This window comes from Ornithorhynchus anatinus, chromosome 2 (assembly GCF_004115215.2).
Source record: "Ornithorhynchus anatinus isolate Pmale09 chromosome 2, mOrnAna1.pri.v4, whole genome shotgun sequence".
Classification (NCBI taxonomy): Eukaryota; Metazoa; Chordata; class Mammalia; order Monotremata; family Ornithorhynchidae; genus Ornithorhynchus; species Ornithorhynchus anatinus.
In genome coordinates this window covers 139238118-139256603 of record NC_041729.1, presented here as the reverse complement: position 1 = coordinate 139256603, position 18486 = coordinate 139238118, and the positions used below count along the sequence as shown (strand labels likewise).

Sequence of the window (18486 nt, the reverse complement as noted above, 5' to 3'; positions counted from 1 at the left end):
GGACAGATCTCTGTTGGGAGCTCTCTGGGGTGGAGACTCTACAAGCTGAGATCCAGATGCAGTTTTTAATCCACCTGTCTGGTTCAGTTCTCTCTGGCTGCTCCAATTTCCTTTGGTCTGGTCCTCTGTGGGCAGGAGGTCCCTTCCCTCACCCCGACTCCCACCAAATAGGTAGTCCTCAGTCCCCTGCCCCCACAAACCTAGAAGCAGCTTGGTCTAGTGTATAGAGCATAGGCCTATGAGTCAGGTCCTGGGTTCTAATTACGGCTCCACCACTTGTCTACTGTGTGACCTTGGGTAAGTCACTCAATTACTCTGTATCTCAGCTACCTCATCTGTAAGATTCATTCATTCAGTCAGTCATATTTAATGAGTGCTTCCTATGTGCAGAACTCTGTCCTAAGCAGGTACAACAATAAATAAACGCGTTGCCTGTCCAGAGTGATCCTCTGGATCCAGGAGATGCAGAAAAGAGTGGGAAGAGGGCTGGTCGGAGCGGGGGTGGGGGGCGCTTAGTCAGGAAAGGCTTTCTGAAGGAGATGTTCCTTCAATAGGGCTGTGAATGGGGAGAAGAGTAATTGTCAGATTTGAGGAGGAAGGGAGTTCCAGGCCAGAGGCAGGATGTGGGCCAGATGTTGGCTGTGAAATAGGCGAGATCAAGTCACAATGAAAAGGTTGGCACTAGAGGAGCAAAGTATGCAGGCTGGGTATGTGGAGGTAGATGGGTAACCACTGGAGTTTTTTGAGGAATGGGGTGATAGCTCCTGAACGTTTTTGTAGAAAAATGATCTGGGCAGCCGAGTGAAGTATGGACTGGAGTGGGAGGAGACTGGGAGGTCAGGAAGGAGGTTGATGCAGTAATCCAGGCAGGATTAAGACTGTGGGCCCTACGTGGGACAGGGACTGTGACTAACCCAGTTTGCTTGTATCTACCCCATTGTTTAGTACAGTGCCTGGCAAATAGTAAGGGCTTAAAAAATACTATTATTATTATTACGAACTTCTCTTCTCCTGGCTCAAGCCCCACCCCCGTCCTTTCCCATTTCCCATCCTTTCCATCTGGCCTGTGTCTTGCTCAGCGCCCCAATTTACAGAGTCCCTTCTGGAAGCCAAGCTCCCTCCCTGCCCGGTTATGGAGTAGGGGAAGGGGGTGCCTTTGGGAGGGAGGCTTCAGGAGGTTGCAGGGCTGCAGCTGGAGGGTGGTCCCAGAGATGGAGGGAAGAGGGAGAAAAGAAGGGGGGAAGGGGTGATGGGAGGGAAGAGAAAAGTGGAGCTAGGAGAGAGTGGGACTAGAGGAGGGCGAGGTTAGATTAGGGTGGAGTGAAAAGAGGGCAGTGTGAGGGAGGGGCTAGAGGAGAGTGGAGAGAAGCAGCATGGTGTAGTGGATAGACCAAGGGACTGGGAGTAAGAAAGTCATGGGTTCCAATCCCAGCTCTTCCACTTGTCTGCTGTGTGACCTTGGGCGAGTCACTTCACTTCTCTGTGCCTTGGTAAATGGGGACTGAGACTGTGAGACAGACTGTGAGCCCGTCGTGGGACAGGGACTGTGTCCAACCCCATTTGTTTGTATCCACCCCTGCACTCAGTACAGTGCCTGGCACATAGTAAGCGGTTAACAAATACCATGATTAATTATTATTATTAGAAGGGAGAGCAGGGTTGGAGGAGAGTGAAAATAGATTTGGGCAAAGCAATAGAACTGTTGAGTGAGGGGAGGGCAGGACTAGAAGAAAAGGGAGTTGGATTAGATTAAATGCTCAAATACTGACCCCTGTCCCGGGAAGTACGAAGTTCGGTGGCTGACTTGTCCCCGCTCGTGGAAACTCCATAAGGGGAGTCGGAAAAGGGGGGAGGGGAGAAACAGGGTGGTTTGGTGGAAAAAGTACGGGTTTGGGAGTCAGAGGTTGTGGGTTCTAACCCCAGCTCTGCCACTTGTTAGCTTTGTTACTTTGGGCAAGTCACCTAACTTCTCTGTGCCTCAGTTATCTCATCTGTAAAATGGAGATTAAGACTGGGAGCCCCACGTGGGACAACCTGATTACCTTATATCTACCCCAGGGTTTAGAACAGTGCCTGGCACATAGTAAACGTTTAACAAATGCCATATCATTATTATTGTATCTACACAAGCACTTAGAACCATGCTCAGCATATAGTAAACACTTAAATGCCATATTATTATTGTGATTACTATTATTGTATCTACACCAGCACTCAGAACAGTGCTTGGCACATGGTAAGTACTTAACAAATACCACATTACTATTATTATCCTGATTGTATCTACACCAGCGCTCAGAACAGTGCTCGGCACAGAGTAAGCGCTTCACAAAGATTATTATTATTTCCCCGGGAAGGGGGAGCGGCCTCTGCAATGAAAGAGCCCCGCCCAGCTCAGCGCTCCGCTTTAGCAGGTCCAGGGGAGAGGAGAGGGGAGGGGAGGAGAGTGAGCCCGTTGTTGGGCAGGGATTGTCTCTATTTTAGAGGAGCGTGGCTAAGTGGAGGGAACCCGGGTTTAGGAGTCAGAGGTCATGGGTTCTAATCCCAGCTCCGCCGCTTGTCAGCTGTGTGACTTTGGGCAAGTCACTTAACTTCTCTGGGCCTCAGTTCCCTCATCTGTAAAATGGGGATGAAGACCGTGAGCCCCACGTGGGACAACCTGATCACCTTGTATCCTCCCCAGCGCTTACAACAGTGCTTCGCACTTAGTAAGTGCTTAACAAATGCCACGACTGTTGTTGTTATTGGTGCCGAATTGTCCATTCCGAGCGCTTAGTACAGCGCTCTTCACAGAGTAAGCGCTCAATACCTGCGATCGAATGAATGAGGGGAGAGGAAGGGGCGGTCCGCGCGTCCCCTGCGGCCAGAGGAAAGTCCGAGACGACCGTGCCCGTGGGAAAATGTTTATTTTCTTTCCCGCCGGGGTGACCTAGGCCTGCGCCCGAGGGGCGTCTGCCAGGAGTCGTTCCACGGCGGCTCGGACATCGCCCCCGGTGTCCGTCAGGGCGCGCAGGTTGGCATCGGCGTCGGAGAAGCCCATGGCCTTCAGCTGGTCCAGCTGTGGCTGGAAGGACGGCCGGGAGGGGCGAAGGGGCCCAGAGACGGACCCAACCAGGGCCCGCAGGAGCTGCAGGGTGGCCAGCGTGGGGCAGCAGGGCCCGGCCTCCCGGGAGAGGGTGGCCGTCGGGCCGGAGCGGCGAGGCCCCTCGAGGGCGGCCGACCCCGGGGCCTGTGGGGAGGGGGCGAGGAGGAGGCCCAGCAGGGTCGGGCCCTGCAAGAGCCGCAGCAGCTGGACCAGGCGTTGTTGGAGGCCTTGAAGGTGGTAGCCGAGCGAGCCCTGCGGGGCCGGGCCCGGAGGCCGCGCAGGGGGGTCCCTCGCCAGCCCGAGGAGGGAGCCGGCCCGGCCCGGGGGTCTCCAGGTGGCCCAGCTGCAGCCGGAGCGGAGGTCCGGCAGACTGGCGCTATTGCCCCGGGGGCCCCAGACTTGGCGGCCGGGCCGGGCCGGGCCGGCGCTGCTCAGCCTCGGCCGGCCCGTCGGGACCAGCCCGTGGGGCGGTGTCCAGGGGCGGAGGGGCAGCGGGCAGGGCCGGACCCCGCTGAGCATCAGCCGCAGGACGTGGCCGTCCATCTGCTGGACGGAGGGATAGTCCCCGCCCGGCGCGGCTCTAACGCGGCGCGGGTAGCAGCCCCCCGGGATCTGGGGGACCAGCCGGACCGGCGGGACCCCCAGGGTGGAGGTCGGGGGTCGGGGGGCACCGGGCAGCCGCAGGGGGCTCCTCCACGGCGGGAGGCCCTGGCAGAGCCGAGGGGGCGCCCCTTGGCCGGGCGTCGAAGGCAGGGGCCTGCCGGGGGGCGCGGGCACTCCCTGGCCGGAGGGGCCAGCTCTCTGCGGGGCTGCGGGCAAGGTCCCGGTGGTACGGCCCGGGGCGGTCCTGGGCGGGGGCCCGGGCCGGACCAGCAGGCCCGGGCAGCAGCCGGCCCCCAGCCTGTCGTCTTGGACGGGGACCGGGCCAGGGGTCGGCCGGGACCGGACCACCAGGTGGACGAGGGTGCCGTCGCGGATGCCCCGCTGGAGCAGGGTGTCCTGGTCGCGGAGGATGTGGCCCATGAAGACGAGGACGAGCCGGTCGGGGGGGCGGCTGAGACGCTTGGAGATCTCCTCCCGGAGGTGGCAGACGCTGCTGTCCTCGGCCAGCTCGAACACCTCCCTCTCCAGGGCCGTCTGGGCCGTCACCCGGATTACACGGGGGCCGGGGCACGGGGGGCAGGCTCGGCTGCGGGGCAGGCTCATGGCGAGACGGGAGGGAGAACCGTTAAGTGTCGTCCCACTTGGTTCTGGGACGACACTTGGTTCTTGGCCTGGTTCTGCTCCTGCTGGTTTCCCGCACTGCTTGCTCCCCCTCCCCGCTGCTGGCCGAGGCTACTCCCGGGTGCTCTGATATCTCCCCCACCACCCGCAGCCCTCCTGCCCCCCTGGGTCAGGACCCCCGAATATGCCATCACGGCGACGTCACACTGGGAGGCAGCGCGAGGGAGACGAGACGATGTGAAGTGGACTAGAAGGCAAGTGGGGAGGGTCCCCCTTTCCAATAGGAAGGGACATCAAAAGTCAAACCCTGGCTTCTCCCTCCCTCCCTCCCTCTAATAATAATAATAATAATGTTGGTATTTGTTAAGCACTTACTATGTGCAGAGCACTGTTCTAAGCGCTGGGGTAGATACAGGTGATCAAGTTGTACCACGTGAAGCTCACAGTCTTAATCCCCATTTTATAGATGAGGTAACTGAAGCACAGAGAAGTTAAGTGACTTGCCCACAATCACACAGCTGACAAGTGCTCTATTATCGCATCCCTTCCCGTTTCTCCATGGAAGCCTGCCCCCACTCCAAGAATATATCTCTCAAGAAGGAGAATTACCCTCTGTCGTAGGACACCTGTTTCCCGTTCACATTGACAGAGAGTTCTCCTTTAGCTCTAACCTAAATCCATCCTGCTGCAGCTCCAGTCATTTTCCTCTGTTCTCAGCAAAGGAAGAGGACAGCCAGTCTCCTTTCTCCTTCTCTCCCTCCTGCTGCTTGACCCAAGTAGAATTGGAAGGGAGGAGGAAAAGCCGCTGAACAGCAGCTGTACCCAACCACGTGGCACAGCTGGCAAGAGTTTCCAAATGGACTCGTTCAGCCTGTCAGTCAGTGAATCGTATTTACTGTGCACTCACTGTGTGCAGAGCACTGGACTAAGCCTTGAGAGAGCACAACATAATATAACAGACACATTGCCCAACGAGCTTACGGTCTAGAAGGGGAGATGGACATTAACATAAATAAATGAATTTCAGATATCTGTATAAGTGCTGTGGGCCTGGGAGGAGGTGAGGTGAGTGAAGGGAGTGGGAGAAGAGGAAAGGAGGGCTTAGGGAAGGTCTCTCGGAGGAGATTCATTCATTCAAACCTATTTATTAAGCACTTACTGTGTGTCGAACACTGTACTAAGCACTTGGGAAAGTAGAGAAGCAACGTGGCTCAGTGGAAAGAGCACGGGCTTGGGAGGCAGAGGTCATGGGTTCTAATCCCGGCTCCGCCACCTGTCAGCTGTGTGACTTTAGGCAATTCACGTAGCTTTGGTGCCTCAGTTACCTCATCTGTAAAATAGGGATGAACACTGAGCCTCACGTGGAACAACCTAATTACCTTGGATCTACCCCAGCTCTTAGAACAGTGCTCTGCACACAGTAAGCACTTAACAAATACCAACATTATTATTATTACAATACAGCAATAAAGAATGACAATCCCTGCCCACAAAGAGGTCACAGTCTTGGGCGGGGGGGGGGGGGGAGGGCGGGGTGGTTGTGGAGAAGACAGACATCAATATAAAGAGACATCAATATAAATAAAATTACAGAAGTATACAGAAGTGCTGTGGGGAACGGAGAAGGGGGAAGATTAAAAACTTTCAATGAAGCTTTGAAGCGGGGGAAGAATAATTGTCTGTCTGATTTGAGGAGGGAGGGCATTCAAGGCCAGAGGCAGAACGTGGGCAGTGGTTAGCGGTGGGTTAGACGAGATGGAGGCACAGTGAGAAGGTTAGCATTAGAGAAGCGAAGAGTGCGGGCTAGGTTGTAGTAGGAGAGTAGCGAGGTGAAGTAGAAGGTCCTGGGGACGGTCTCAGCTCTGGCAGCGCCTCCAGGGAACAGGGTCCCTCCTCGCCCAGGAGAGCCTAAGCAAGGAGCCAGATAAGAAGAAGCACCTGTGGTTTCCTGAGGGATAATTGGACAGGAAGGGCCTGCGGACTTGGTCATCTTCAAAGCCCCTTTGAATTTACATCTCTTTAGCGGGGCTTCCCCAATTCATTTCTAATCTCTACCGCCCAATGCCAGTTCAGCATTTCTGCCCTGTAGCTCTTAGGTTCATGTCCGTATACTCTTTAACTTCCTCCTATCCGACAGGTATTTGAATGTCTGTCTCCCCCGGCTAGGCTGTAAGATCTTTGAGGGCAGGTATGGTCTCTACCCTCTCCCAAGCTCTTCATTCAATCGTATTTATTGAGCGCTTACTGTGTGCAGAGCATTGTACTAAGCGCTTGGAAAGTATAATTCGGCAACAGAGACAATCCCTACCCAGCAACGGCTCACAGTCTTGATGCTCTGCATACAGTAAGTGCTCAATAAACACTATTTCTTGGTAGTTTCCCGATACCCAAACACCCGGGGCCATGGGGCAGAGGGGAGCAAGATCTGGCCACTTTTCGCCTTGTCTCCCTCCTCTTGCTTTCGTGACCCCTCGTCTCTGTCCCTCCGCACCCGCTCTTCGGAGAAATCCACAACGGTGCTGTTGGGGGAGGGGGACAAGGAGGGGAGGGGAATAGAGGCAAGGGGCCCCAGAATCAGAGAAAATAGAGGAGTCTGGAAGGCCCTCCATGTTCCTTGTGGCCTTGTCCTAGCTTTTTTTTTTTTTAATCTCTCGTTCGTTTATCTGTCTCTCGGGTTCTTATAACTCTGTGTCTCTGCTGGGTCTTTGGCCAAATAAATGGAATATTCTCATGAAGTGAGAATGAATGAGAATGTGCTTATGCAGCACATGTGAAGAGTGCTTGATGGGATGACACGGCCCAGGCACTTCTTCTCTACTCCCTTCCTTTCTTCCCTCTCTTTCCACAATCTTCTCTCTCCATCTCGTCCCCTTCTCTCTCTTCCCCTTTCTCCCCCCATCTTCTTCTTCTACCACTCCTCCCACTCTTCTGTTTTCCTCTCCCCTTCTCTTTCCCCTCCCTCTTCCCTCTCCCTCCTCCTTCTCTCCTCCCCCCGTTACTTCCTTCCTCTTTTTTCCTTTCCTTCTCCCCATCTCTCTCTCCTCTTCTCTTTCTCCCTTCTCTTTTCAGTTCTCTTCCCCCAGCAATTTTTCTAATCTCTCGTCCCTCTTCCTTTCCTTTTCACCCCGCCTCTTTTCCCTATCTCTTTCCTTCCCTCTCTCCCTCTCCCCCCCCCCACTCCCTTTCCTAACAATAATAATGATAATAATTATGGTCCTTGTTTAGTGCATCCCCCGTGTCACGCACCGTACTCAGCGCTGGGATAGATGCAAGATCGTGAGATTGGACCCAGTCCCTGTTCAGACTGGGCTCACAGTAGGAGGGAGTGGGATTGGACCCCCCCTCTTTTTCAGATGAGTCACAGGGAAGCGACTTGTCCAAGGTGACACAGCTCCTTCTTTCTCCCTCCCCACTTTTCCACCCTTCTCTCCGTCCCTCTCCCTCTCAATAATGCCAAGACACGCCACCTACAAAGTGCAGCCCGGTTCATTTGGTTGGGGTCACGGTGGACTCGGGGCGGAGGGGCTTGGCCTCTAGGACGATTGGGACCTCCTGAGGTTCTCCACGGCCACATCCACGTCCCCGGCGGCGGCCAGCAGCGCTGCTAAGTTGGCCTCGGGGTTGAGGAAACCCATGGCCCGGAGCTGCTCCAGCTGGGTCCGGAAGGGGGTCTCGGCCAGAGGGGCGGCCGGCTGCGGCCCGGGGACCGGCGGGACCCCGGCGCCGTCCGTCCAGCCGACCGGCCCGCCCAGGGAGGGGGTGCACCAGAGCAGGAGACGCGGGGCCTGGACGGCCAGGGTCCGCAGCCCCTCTTCGATCTGGTGCAGCGCCCGCAGGGCGGCTGGGTTGGCCAGGGCCGTCTGCAGCTGCAGCAGGAGCGGGTCGGACGGAGGCCAGCCGCCCTGCAGAGGGCCGGGGACGGACACCCGCGGTGACCCCAGGCCGTGGGAGCCCCCGGGGAAGAAGGCGCTGGGCAGACTGGGCAGGCTGTCGCTGGATACCGGCGGTGGCCCCTGGAGGTCCGGCGGGGCGCCATCCAGCCGGGGCCTGAGGCTCCTGGGGTCCACCCGGGGCCGCATCCCGCCTCGCCCTTCCCCTTCTGAACTGTGCACCTCCGCAGGACGGCGGGACGGGTGGTCCAGCAGTCCCTCCACGGGGCAGAGGTCCGGGTCCCTCTCCGCCCGGCCCGGCGCGGGAGGGGTCGGCGGGGGCGGTGCCCACGGGTTGGGCAGCGGTTCTCGGTTCTCGGTGCGGGCCGGCCGGGGCGAAAGGACCCCGGCTCCCTGGGCGCGGCTGGCGAAGGGGCCCGGGCAGAACTGCTCCTGCACAGCGTTGAGCATGGGGTCCATGATGTCCGTGTACATGGTCCGGAGGGCGTTGTAGCCGCCCGGCAGGCTCTCCAGGTTGCTGAGGGCGCGGTCCTGGCTCCGTATGACCTCGTGCAACACGGCCGGGTGGCGCAGGCAGTCGAGGGTCTGGCGCACCATCTCCGGGCTGTTGAGGAGGTGACCCACCTCGGGGTTGTGCTCCATCAGCTGCTGCATGGGCGGGTTGTCCAGGACCAGCTGCTGCATCGCGCTCGTGTTGGCCAGGAGGCCCTGGACGAAGGGGTCGTCCAAAATCTGGGCCACCAGCTCGGGCATCGACACCTGCGGGCACAGGAAGGGTTCCCGAGAGTCCTGGAGGCCGCTGGGGCTCGCCGAGACCTCCAGGCCGAGCGGCGGGCCGGAGGGCGCCGGAGGGGAGGCTTCCTCCGGGGAGCCCGCCGGGCTGCGGCCGGCCGGGGGCTCTCGGGCGGGGGGCGGAGCCGGCCGGGCCGGTCCACGCTTGGGAGCCTTGATGACCAGGTGGACGGTCAGGCCGTCGCGGATCCCGCACTGGCGCAGCGTGTCCGGGCCCCGGAGGATCTTTCCCGCGAAGATGAGGACCAGCTGCTCCGAGTGGGCTTTAAAGCGCTTGGAGATCTTCTCCTTCAGCTGCTGGACCGTGCAGCTGTCCGGCAGCCCGAACTCCTCGCGGTCCTTGGGCGTCTTGATGGTCACCTGGATGATCCGGGCGTCGGAGGCCTGGGCCCTGCTCTTGGCCATGGTCCCTGGGCCGCAGGAGGGGGAGAACCGGCGAGGGGACGGGCCAGAGGTGGCCGGCTCCTGGTTGGGGCTTGGCCAGGGGCCTTTATCGGCCTCGGCTGGGGGCCGTACCCCTCTTTTGAATACGGACCCCCTCGGCCCAGACCTCACATAGCGCACCTCGACCCCCACGCCGGCCACCTCTCACTGACCATCCTCATTCTCCACCCGAGGGTCTCCCGAGCGCTGCCTGATGGAACCCACTGTCCCCCCAGCCCCCTTCCTGCCGCCGGCCCCACTGTGACATCGCCGATGACAGCACTGGGGCAATGGCTTGGCCTACCCTTGGGCTTCTAAAGGGGCTCCTGGGAGAGGAGGAGGAGGGAGGGGGGTGGCTAGTGACCACCCTCCCTCTCCCCCCACCCCGAACAGCAACCAGGACCCTTCCCCACCCGGTTCCCATCCTTGAGGTGGGCGGAGGCCGACTGGAGGAGACAGTTCGGGGCTTGGGCCCATTGTCAACGCTGGAGAGGGCAGTTATCAGACAGAGGAGGTCAGGATGTCCTGTCTTTCCCCAATCTTCCCACTACCCGTATTTCTTCTATGTCCCTGGCCTCATCCATCTCTGTCTCCCCCTACCTGTGTCTGTCGTTTTCACTCATTCATTCAATCGTATTTACTGAGCGTTTACTGTATGCAGAGCACTGTACTAAGCGCTTGGAAAGTACAATACAGCAATAAAGAGATGCAATCCCCGCCCACAATGGGCTCACTGTCTAGCAGGGGGGAGACGGACATCAATACAAGCAAACAGACAACAATATAAATAAATAGAATTATAGATATATACATCAGTGCTATTGGGCGGGGATGGGGGGAAGAGCATAAGGAGCGAGTCGTGCTGACGCTCAAGTGGAGGGGAGCTGAGGAAAAGCGGGGCTTAGTCCGGGAAGGCCTCTTGGAGAAGGTGTGCTTTCAGTAGGGCTTTGAAAGGGGGAAGAATGATTGTTTGGCAGATTTGAGGAGGGAGGGTGTTCCAGGCCAGAGGTAGGACATGGGCCAGGGGTCGGCGGTGGGACAGACGAGATCGATGCACCGTGAGATGGTTAGCACCAGAGGAGCGGAGCGTGTGGGTTTTTCCTCTGTGAATGTTGGTCTTTGACCCTGTCTCCATCTCTCTGTTTCTGCATGAGCACAGTTCTGTCTCTGTGTCTCTGGGAGATGGTCACAAATGGACAGGGGAATCTGATAAAGGGCAACTCTTTGGGAAAATCGGAGTTGAGTACTCTCTCCTGCCGGCCTGTCCCCCACCTCCCCTCATTGTTATTAATAATAATAATAATAATCTTTAAACATTTACTCTCCACCAGGCACTGTACTAAGCACTGAGGGTAGATACTAGCTGATCAGGTTGGACACAGTTCCTGTCCTACTTCAGCCTCACAATCTTAATCCTCATTTTACAGATGAGGTAACAGGTGCAGAGAAGTGAAATGACTTGCCCAAGGCATACAGCAGACAAGTGGCAGAGCCAGGATTCAAACCTGTATCTTTCTGACTCTCAGGCTCATGCTCTATCCACTAGACCAAGCTGGCCCTTGAAGTCCAGGCAGGGGTCCTGAGGGACCCCATAGGAGTGAGGACCAGGGGCCCGCAGCCCTAACCCAGATTCCTTTCGGGGTCTGCAAATGGAAAGCCCAATGAGGTGGTGGCTGGACAGGTAAGAGTTGGGGATGAAGCAGAGTGATGGCTGATCCCAGCAAAATAAGTAGCAGGGATTTCAGAGAGAGACTCCCCCACTCCACATGGCCTCTACCGCTGCCTCTGAAAATCCCTCCTCTCCTCTCCTTGTCCCCACCCCATGTTTATCCATCCCCAAAGGCTTCTGGGAGCTCATTGGATCTTTAGGGGTCATACCAGATCTAGAGGGATCTGGGGATCCCAGACTCAGTCAGCTGCCTGCTATGTGACTTGGACTCAGTCCCCTGTTCCCCTGGATCTCTGTTTTTCCCTCTATAAATAATAATAATAATTATGGAATTAAGCACTTACTATGTGCCAAGCACTGTTCTAAGTGCTGGGGTAGATACAAGGTAGTCAGGTTGGACCACATGGGGCTCAGTCTTAATCCCCATTTTACAGATGAGGTAACTGAGGCACAGAGAAGTCAAGTGACTTACTCAAAGTCACACAGCTGATAAGTGGCAGAGCTGGGATTAGAACCCACGACCTCTGACTCCCAAGCCCGTGCCCTTTCCACTAAGCCATGCTGCTTCTCCAAAAGTGGGGTCCAGATCCCAGTGAACTCCCACTCCCCTTCTTTGGTGGGAAGGTTGAAAGGCCTTTCTGGCTAAACCTCTTCCTTCAAGTAAGATGGGCCTCCAAATGTTGGTGGACAGATGAGACTCCCCCTTATATTTGAAAGAAAGTTCCCGAAGCTTTCCTTAGCCACTCTTCTAGATGCTGACAACCTTTCCCGAAATTCAGAATTTAATCTAACTTCAATCCTAAACCCAACTCCTTAATTTCCCTCAGGGGAGACAAAAGTGGCAGGGACAACAGAGGTAGTGGTAGCCTTTAACCTCCACATAATGAAGAAGGTTGGGGTGAGGGGCAGGAGGGTGGGGGGCGAGTCACTCTGAGCCATGAGGAGCCGAAACTCTGCTTTTCACAATGCCCTCTGCCTTTTATTTTTGCATGTATCTCTAATCTCATCTTTTATGTTGCTTTTGTATAATTCTTTTTTATTGCCCCTAATGTGTGGGTCATCAGTCCCCCTTCCCTCTTCATTTCTAAAGTGTGAACACCTCGAAGGCCAGGGACTGGCTCTAATTAATAATTATGGTACTTGTTAAGCACTTACTCTGTGTCAAGCACTGTTCTAAATGCTGGGGTAGATACAAGGTAGTCGGGTTGGACACAGTCCCTGTCCCACATAGGGCTCACACTCTTAATCCCCATTTTATAGATTAGGTACCTGAGACCCAGAGAAGTGAAATGATTTATGTGTTGGTCATCAGTCCCTTTTCCCTCTTCATTTTTAAAGTGTGAACACCTGGAGGGCCAGGGACTGGCTCTAATGACTACTTATAGTACTTGTTAAGTGCTTACCAAGTGTCAAGCACTGTTATAAACGCTGGGGTAGATACAAGGTAGTCAGGTTGGACACAGTCCCTGTCCCACATGGGGCTCACACTCTTAATCCCCATTTTACAGATGAGATAACTGAGGCCCAGTGACTTTTCTAAAGTCACATAGCATATATGTGGGGGAGCCGGGATTAGAACCCCTGAATTCTTTACAGCACCAGGCCCAGTGCCCACAGGAAGTCCTTAATAAAATACAAATATTACTGTCGCTTTTACTTCTACTCTGATCTTTAAAGGGCTTGGAGACTCCATTTTCTCCCCTCTCCTTCCCCTAGCAGCCTCTCCGCTTCCACCTCTACTTTCCTCTCCTCCCTCCCCATCATACCCCGACCCTGGAGGCCCAGGATGACCTAAGGACCTCGTTGTCTGATTTTTTTTGGTTCTGCAGCAGCCTGGTTTCCCCTGCCTAATTGATCTAAGCTCCAGGATGAAAATGAGACACCAACACGTCCCTCTGGCCAATCTGCCTGAAGGCAACCCTCGAGCTGGTGACCCGAGGAATCCTTGATTCCACAGGAATCATTTCTCTAAGATAATAATAATAATGGTATTCGTTAAGCGCTATGTGCCGAGCACTGTTCTAAGCACTGTGATAGATACAGGTAATCAGGTTGTCCCATGGCCGGGGGCGGGGGGAAGGGCTCACAGTTTTAATCCCCATTTTACAGATGAGGTAACTGAGGCACAGAGAGGTTAAGAGGCTTAACCAAGGTCACACAGCAGACAAGTGCTGGAGTCGGGTCTCAAACCCATGGCCTCTGACTCTTTCCATTAAGCCACGTCTTTAGGGGTGGAGCAGAAGGGGCAAGCCAAAGGTGGAAGCAGCAATATCTCACCCTGCCCAGTCCGGTCCGCCGGGGTCTGTCCACCTCTGGACTCAACGGTCAGACTTTTGGAGTCTTACGGGGTAAGACTTAGACTTACACTAAGCCTTAGGGGGCGGTCCAGCCCCCTGCGGTATTCCCTGCCAGTTTACTTGTCTTAATGTGTATATATCTATAATTCTATTTATTTATATTGATGCCTGTTTAAAGACCCCGGGCTTAGGAGTCAGGTCATGGGTTCAAGTCCCGGCTCAGCCACTTGTCAGCTGTGTGACTTTGGGCAAGACATTAAACTTCTCTGTGCCTCAATTGCCTCATCTGGGGATTAAGACTGTGAGCCCCACGTGGCGACAACCTGATTCCCTTGTATCCTTCCCAGCGCTTGGAACAGTGCTTTGCACATAGTAAGCACTTAACAAATACCATCATTATCATTATTATTGTTTTGATGTCTGTCTAGACGGTAAGGTCGGTGTGGGCAGGGGCTGTCTCTCTTGCTGAATTGAACTTTCCAAGCGTTTAGTAAGGTGCTCTGCACACCGTGCGCGCTCAATAAATACGATTGAGTGAATGACTAATGTTGACGGCTCTTCCCTCCTCGCAGGTCTGGCCCCGGGGGGTGGGGGGAAACTCCTCTCCCTGCCCTTCAAAACCCCACGGGAGCTTAAGAAACGGCGAAAAAAAAGGGCCACGCCGCTGGTGGAAACACACATCGTGTTTGGGGGATCAGGAGGTCGGGGGTCGAGTTTAGGCGGCTGGCGGGCGCTGGAGCCTACGCGCGGCGGCCCGGGTGTCCCCCTCGGTGGCCATGAGAGCCTGCAGGTTGTGTTCGCGGTTGGAGAAGCCCATGGCCCCGAGCCGCTCCAGCTGCTGGTGAAAGCGGATTTCCGGGGGCTGGAGATGTTGGGGAGCTCCCCCGGCCAGGGCCTGGAGCCTCTGCAAGGCCGTCACCGGTTGGGACGGAGGATCGGAGGTGTCCGGTACGTCGGGGCCGGTCCTGGTCACCTCCATCCCTCCGGGCCGGTCCTGCCGGAGTCCTGGAGCCCCGGAGTCCAGCCAGGGCAGGAGGGTCGGGGTCTCGACGGCTAGGGTGTGCAGGCCCCCCTCGATCTGTTGCAGGGCCTGGGCCACGTCAGGGTTGGACAGGGCCAGGAGCGTCTCGGCCAGCTGCACCAGCCGCAGGACGGCGGGCAGCTGCTGGGTCAACCGGTCGGACAGGCCGGAGTCCCCGGGGAGGGGCGGCGGGTTGGCCGGACCTCCTCTGGCGGCGGCCGGCGGGTCGGCTGAGGGCAGAAGGCCCGGGTCCGGGCCGGACCGGCCACCGGCTTCCCCGGGGGTGGGTGCGGGTCCGGCGGCGGGCAGCTGGATGGCACAGGTGCCCCCCACCAGGCTCCCTCGGGCCCCTGTCTTAGCGGCCCTGGGCCCTCGGTGGTCCTGGGGGCGGTGGGTCTCCTTGGCGCGGGGGTGTCGGGCCGGGGCTCGCGGGGGAGGGGGCGGATTCGGGCCGGGCCGGGCCGAGGCGTGGGCAAGGCCGGGGTCTCCTTCGGGGAGGTGGTCGAGGGTCTGGAAAGCGGGGCTCCGCGTTGGTTGCGGGGGGTCCGGGTAGGGGAGGCCGTTGGATCGGTCCGGGGGGGCCCCGCGCATCAGGTGTGCGTTGAAAAGCAACGGGTCCAGCAGGGAGCCCAGCACAAAGCCCGGTGGCGGGCCCTCCAGGCCCGGGGCCCTTCTCTCGGGCCCTCCAGGGGGCATCCGGGCCGGGGCGGCCGAAGCCGGGCGCGGGGGCAGCCAGTCCCGCGCCCTGGGGTCCTGGAAGGGGCCGGGCCGGCGGGGCTGCAGGACCAGGTGGACGGTGAAGCCGTCCCGGACTCCCCTCTGGCGCAGCGTGTCCCCATCCCGCAGGATCCTGCCCATGGACACCATCACCAGCTGGTCCGGCCGTCCGCCGAACCGGGCGGCGATTTTCTCTTTGAATTGGGCGACGGTGGCATCCTGGGCCACAGAGAAGTCCTCCTGGGCGCTGGGCGTCTTGACCGTGACCTGGATGGTGTGGGAGGCCGGGCCTCCCTGGGCCTGGCTGGGCGCCGGCGGGGCTGAGGGGGCATCGCTGGGCATGGGGCCGGTTGGTGAGCAGGACGCCGTCCTTGCCCTTTTTCGGGGTGTTCGCTCAAGCCCCTGGAGTCCGGCGGTTCATGCCACCGCGGAGGCTGAAGCCTGGAGTCCCCGCCTCCGGGTCGCCGAAGAAGCCGCCGGGCTAGGGCCTCATGCTGTTAAATCTGGGGCCCTTCCTTTCTGGCCGCCGCCCTCGCCCCCCACCCCCCACCCCACAGAACACCCCGTTCAAACAGGCTCTGTGCCGTCACCCCGACATCACAGGGTCAGGCCTGCAGCTCCCACGAACCAGCTCTAGGAAACTTTATTTTGGATAGTGACGAGGGCGTCATCCATTTCTCTCTCAAAGAAGCGCTAAGGTCAGTGCGCTGCACACGATAAGGCGCTCGATAAATGCCATTGTTGGATTGATTGATTGAATTTTCCCTGGGAATTGAGCCCTTCCCCCTCCACACACCAGAAAAAGCCAAACGGGCAAATAAAAAACAGAAGTCGTGGGACTTTTCTCAAAAGATCACCAGGTTCTCTCGGGCTGGCTTGGGCCTTCAGGGATCGTCAGCATGGCCTAGTGGCAAGACCACGGGTTTGGGAGTCAGAGGATGGGGGTTCTAATTCGATCTATGCCGCATGTCTACTGTGTGTGACCCCAATTGGGCAAGTCACTTCACTTCTCTGTGTCTCAACTGAATAATGGGGATTAAGACTGTAACCCTCCAAGGCATAGGGACTGTGTCCAGCTTGATTACTCCAGCGCTTAGAAGACTGCTTGGCACATAGTAAGGGTTTAGCAAATACCATAATTATTATTATTATTGTCACTATCATCTGTCTCCAGGAAGAACCCCCTTAAGCCACGACAGTCAGGCGGAAGAAGGGGCTCGGGGAGGGGCCTCGAGGCCAAGGGTGAAAGATTCTCCTGGGTTTTAGGTCCTCTAGGGGTAAATTCTCACCTCCCTCTCTCTCTTTCACACCTCTTTCTGAGACTCAAGCTGTCCTGACTCACACTGTGGGTGTGAAGTTCTTTCCAGTGTGTCACCTCCACCCCTCCTTGCTGCAAGTAACTGGTGGCCAGAGAGGAGAGGTGTTTATTTGATACTTCTGAAATTTCCCAGTAAAAGCAGTTCACACCAACAGAATTCTGTTAAAGAAAGCACGTTTTGTTTTCCCTGCTCCCTTTGCCAATTTGTCACTGCCCTCTTTGTCACTTCCCAACCACCTTCCTACCTGCCTCTAAACCTATCTTTATTTCTGGTCTCCCCCTAAATGTCAATCCCAGAGCAAGTTTGAATTGAAAGCCTCTGTTACTACTTGTAAGGACATCTGATACTCTGCTTAGTTGTTAAAATCTCCTACTCCGTATCCTTAGCACTCTGGAACTCTTTCTCCAAAGCATTCAGAGGAAAAATGCTCTTATGTTTCCCTTCCTTTACGCTTTATCCAGGATATGATATGTAGTGGTTGTTTTATTTTATGGTACTTCTTAAATGCTTACTATGTTCCAGGGACTGCATTAAATGCTATGGTAGATATAAGATAATCAAGTAATAATAATAATAATGTTGGTATTTGTTAAGCACTTACTATATGCAGAGCACTGTTCTAAGCACTGGGGTAGACACAGGGGAATCAGGTTGTCCCACGTGGGCTCACAGTCTTAATCCCCATTTTCCAGACGAGGTAACTGAGGCACTGAGAAGTGAAGTGACTTGCCCAAAGTCACACAGTTGACAAGTGGCTGAGCCAGGATTCGAACCCATGACCTCTGACTCCAAAGCCCAGGCTCCTTCCACTGAGCCACGCTGCTTCTCACATGGATCTCACGTTCTAAGTTGAGAGAACAGATACTGAATCCCCAATTTGCAGATGAGGGAATTGAGGCCCAGAGAAGTGAAGTGACTTGCCCAAGATCACACAGCAGGCAAGTGACAGAGCTGATATTAGAACCCGTGTCCCCTAACTTCCAGGCCCATGCCCTTACCACCAGGCCATGCTGCTTTATGTTTGTGTTTCTCCCCAGCTTCATACTGGCCCAAATACTCTAATAATAATGTTGGTGTTTGTTAAGTGCTTACTATGTTCAGAGCACTGTTCTAAGCGCTGGGGTATACAGGGTAATCAGGTTGTCCCACATGAGGCTCACAGAGAAGTTAAGTGACTTGCCCACAGTCACACAGCTTCCCAGTGGCAGAGCAGGGACTCGAACCCATGACCTCTGACTCCCAAGCCCAGGTTCTTTCCACACTAAGCCTGGGGAATACCGTCAACCAGATACCCCACCTCTTTTATTCTCCTGCTGTCTTAAACTTAAAAGAAGCATCATGGCTAGTGGGAAGAGTTTAGGTCTGGAAGTCAAGAGTAGTTGCCTGCTATGGGAACTTGGGCATGTCACTCCCCCTCTAGACTATAAATCTAGAACGTGTCTACCAACTGGTATATTGTACTCTCCCAAGTGCTTAGTGCAGTGCTCTGCACACAGTAAGCATTTAGTAAATACGATTGATGGATTGAGTTACTTCTCTGTGCCGCATTTACTTCATCTGTAAAATGGGGATTCAGTACCTGGTCTTCCTGCTACTTAGACTGTGAGCCTCATGTGGGACAGAAACTGTGTGCCTCATGTGGGACAGAAACTGTGTCTGACCTGATTAGCTTGTACCTAACCCAGCACTTAGAACAGTGCTTGACACACAGTAAGTGGTTAACAAATATAATAATGATAATGACAATAATATTAATAATAATAACAACTTTCTGGGGACTCACTGCCCTCAACTGCATAATGGTGAGTCAGTACTTGTTCTGCCTACTCAGGCTGCAAGCCCATGTGGGAGAGGGACTGCATCTGGTCAGATTAATTTATATCTAAACCTAACCCCAGCACAATGCTTGCATAGGAAGGCCTAAAAACGTAACGTTATTATCGTTGTAGAGAGGGTGAGTCAGTCCAAGCTTCCTTTATGCTCTGGAAAGTGGATGCCTATCCACCTCTACCATCTCACCATTAGCTGCACCTGACTATGAGCCGAAAG

At 55.8% G+C, this 18486-nt stretch overlaps 2 protein-coding genes across 2 annotated transcripts; both read right to left on the bottom strand.

Annotated features, from left to right (window-relative positions):
* Positions 1-7777: 7777 nt before the first annotated feature.
* LOC107546896 (ubiquilin-3-like) lies at positions 7778-9674 on the bottom strand. The gene has a single exon (XM_029048853.2). It carries the CDS (start codon positions 9394-9396, stop codon positions 7843-7845), a length of 1554 nt encoding a protein of 517 aa, XP_028904686.1. The 5' UTR covers positions 9397-9674; the 3' UTR covers positions 7778-7842.
* A 4421-nt stretch (positions 9675-14095) lies between these two features.
* Positions 14096-15460, bottom strand: LOC100091439 (ubiquilin-4-like). Its single transcript, XM_007656140.1, has one exon. It carries the CDS (start codon positions 15458-15460, stop codon positions 14096-14098), a length of 1365 nt encoding a protein of 454 aa, XP_007654330.1.
* Positions 15461-18486: the final 3026 nt, after the last annotated feature.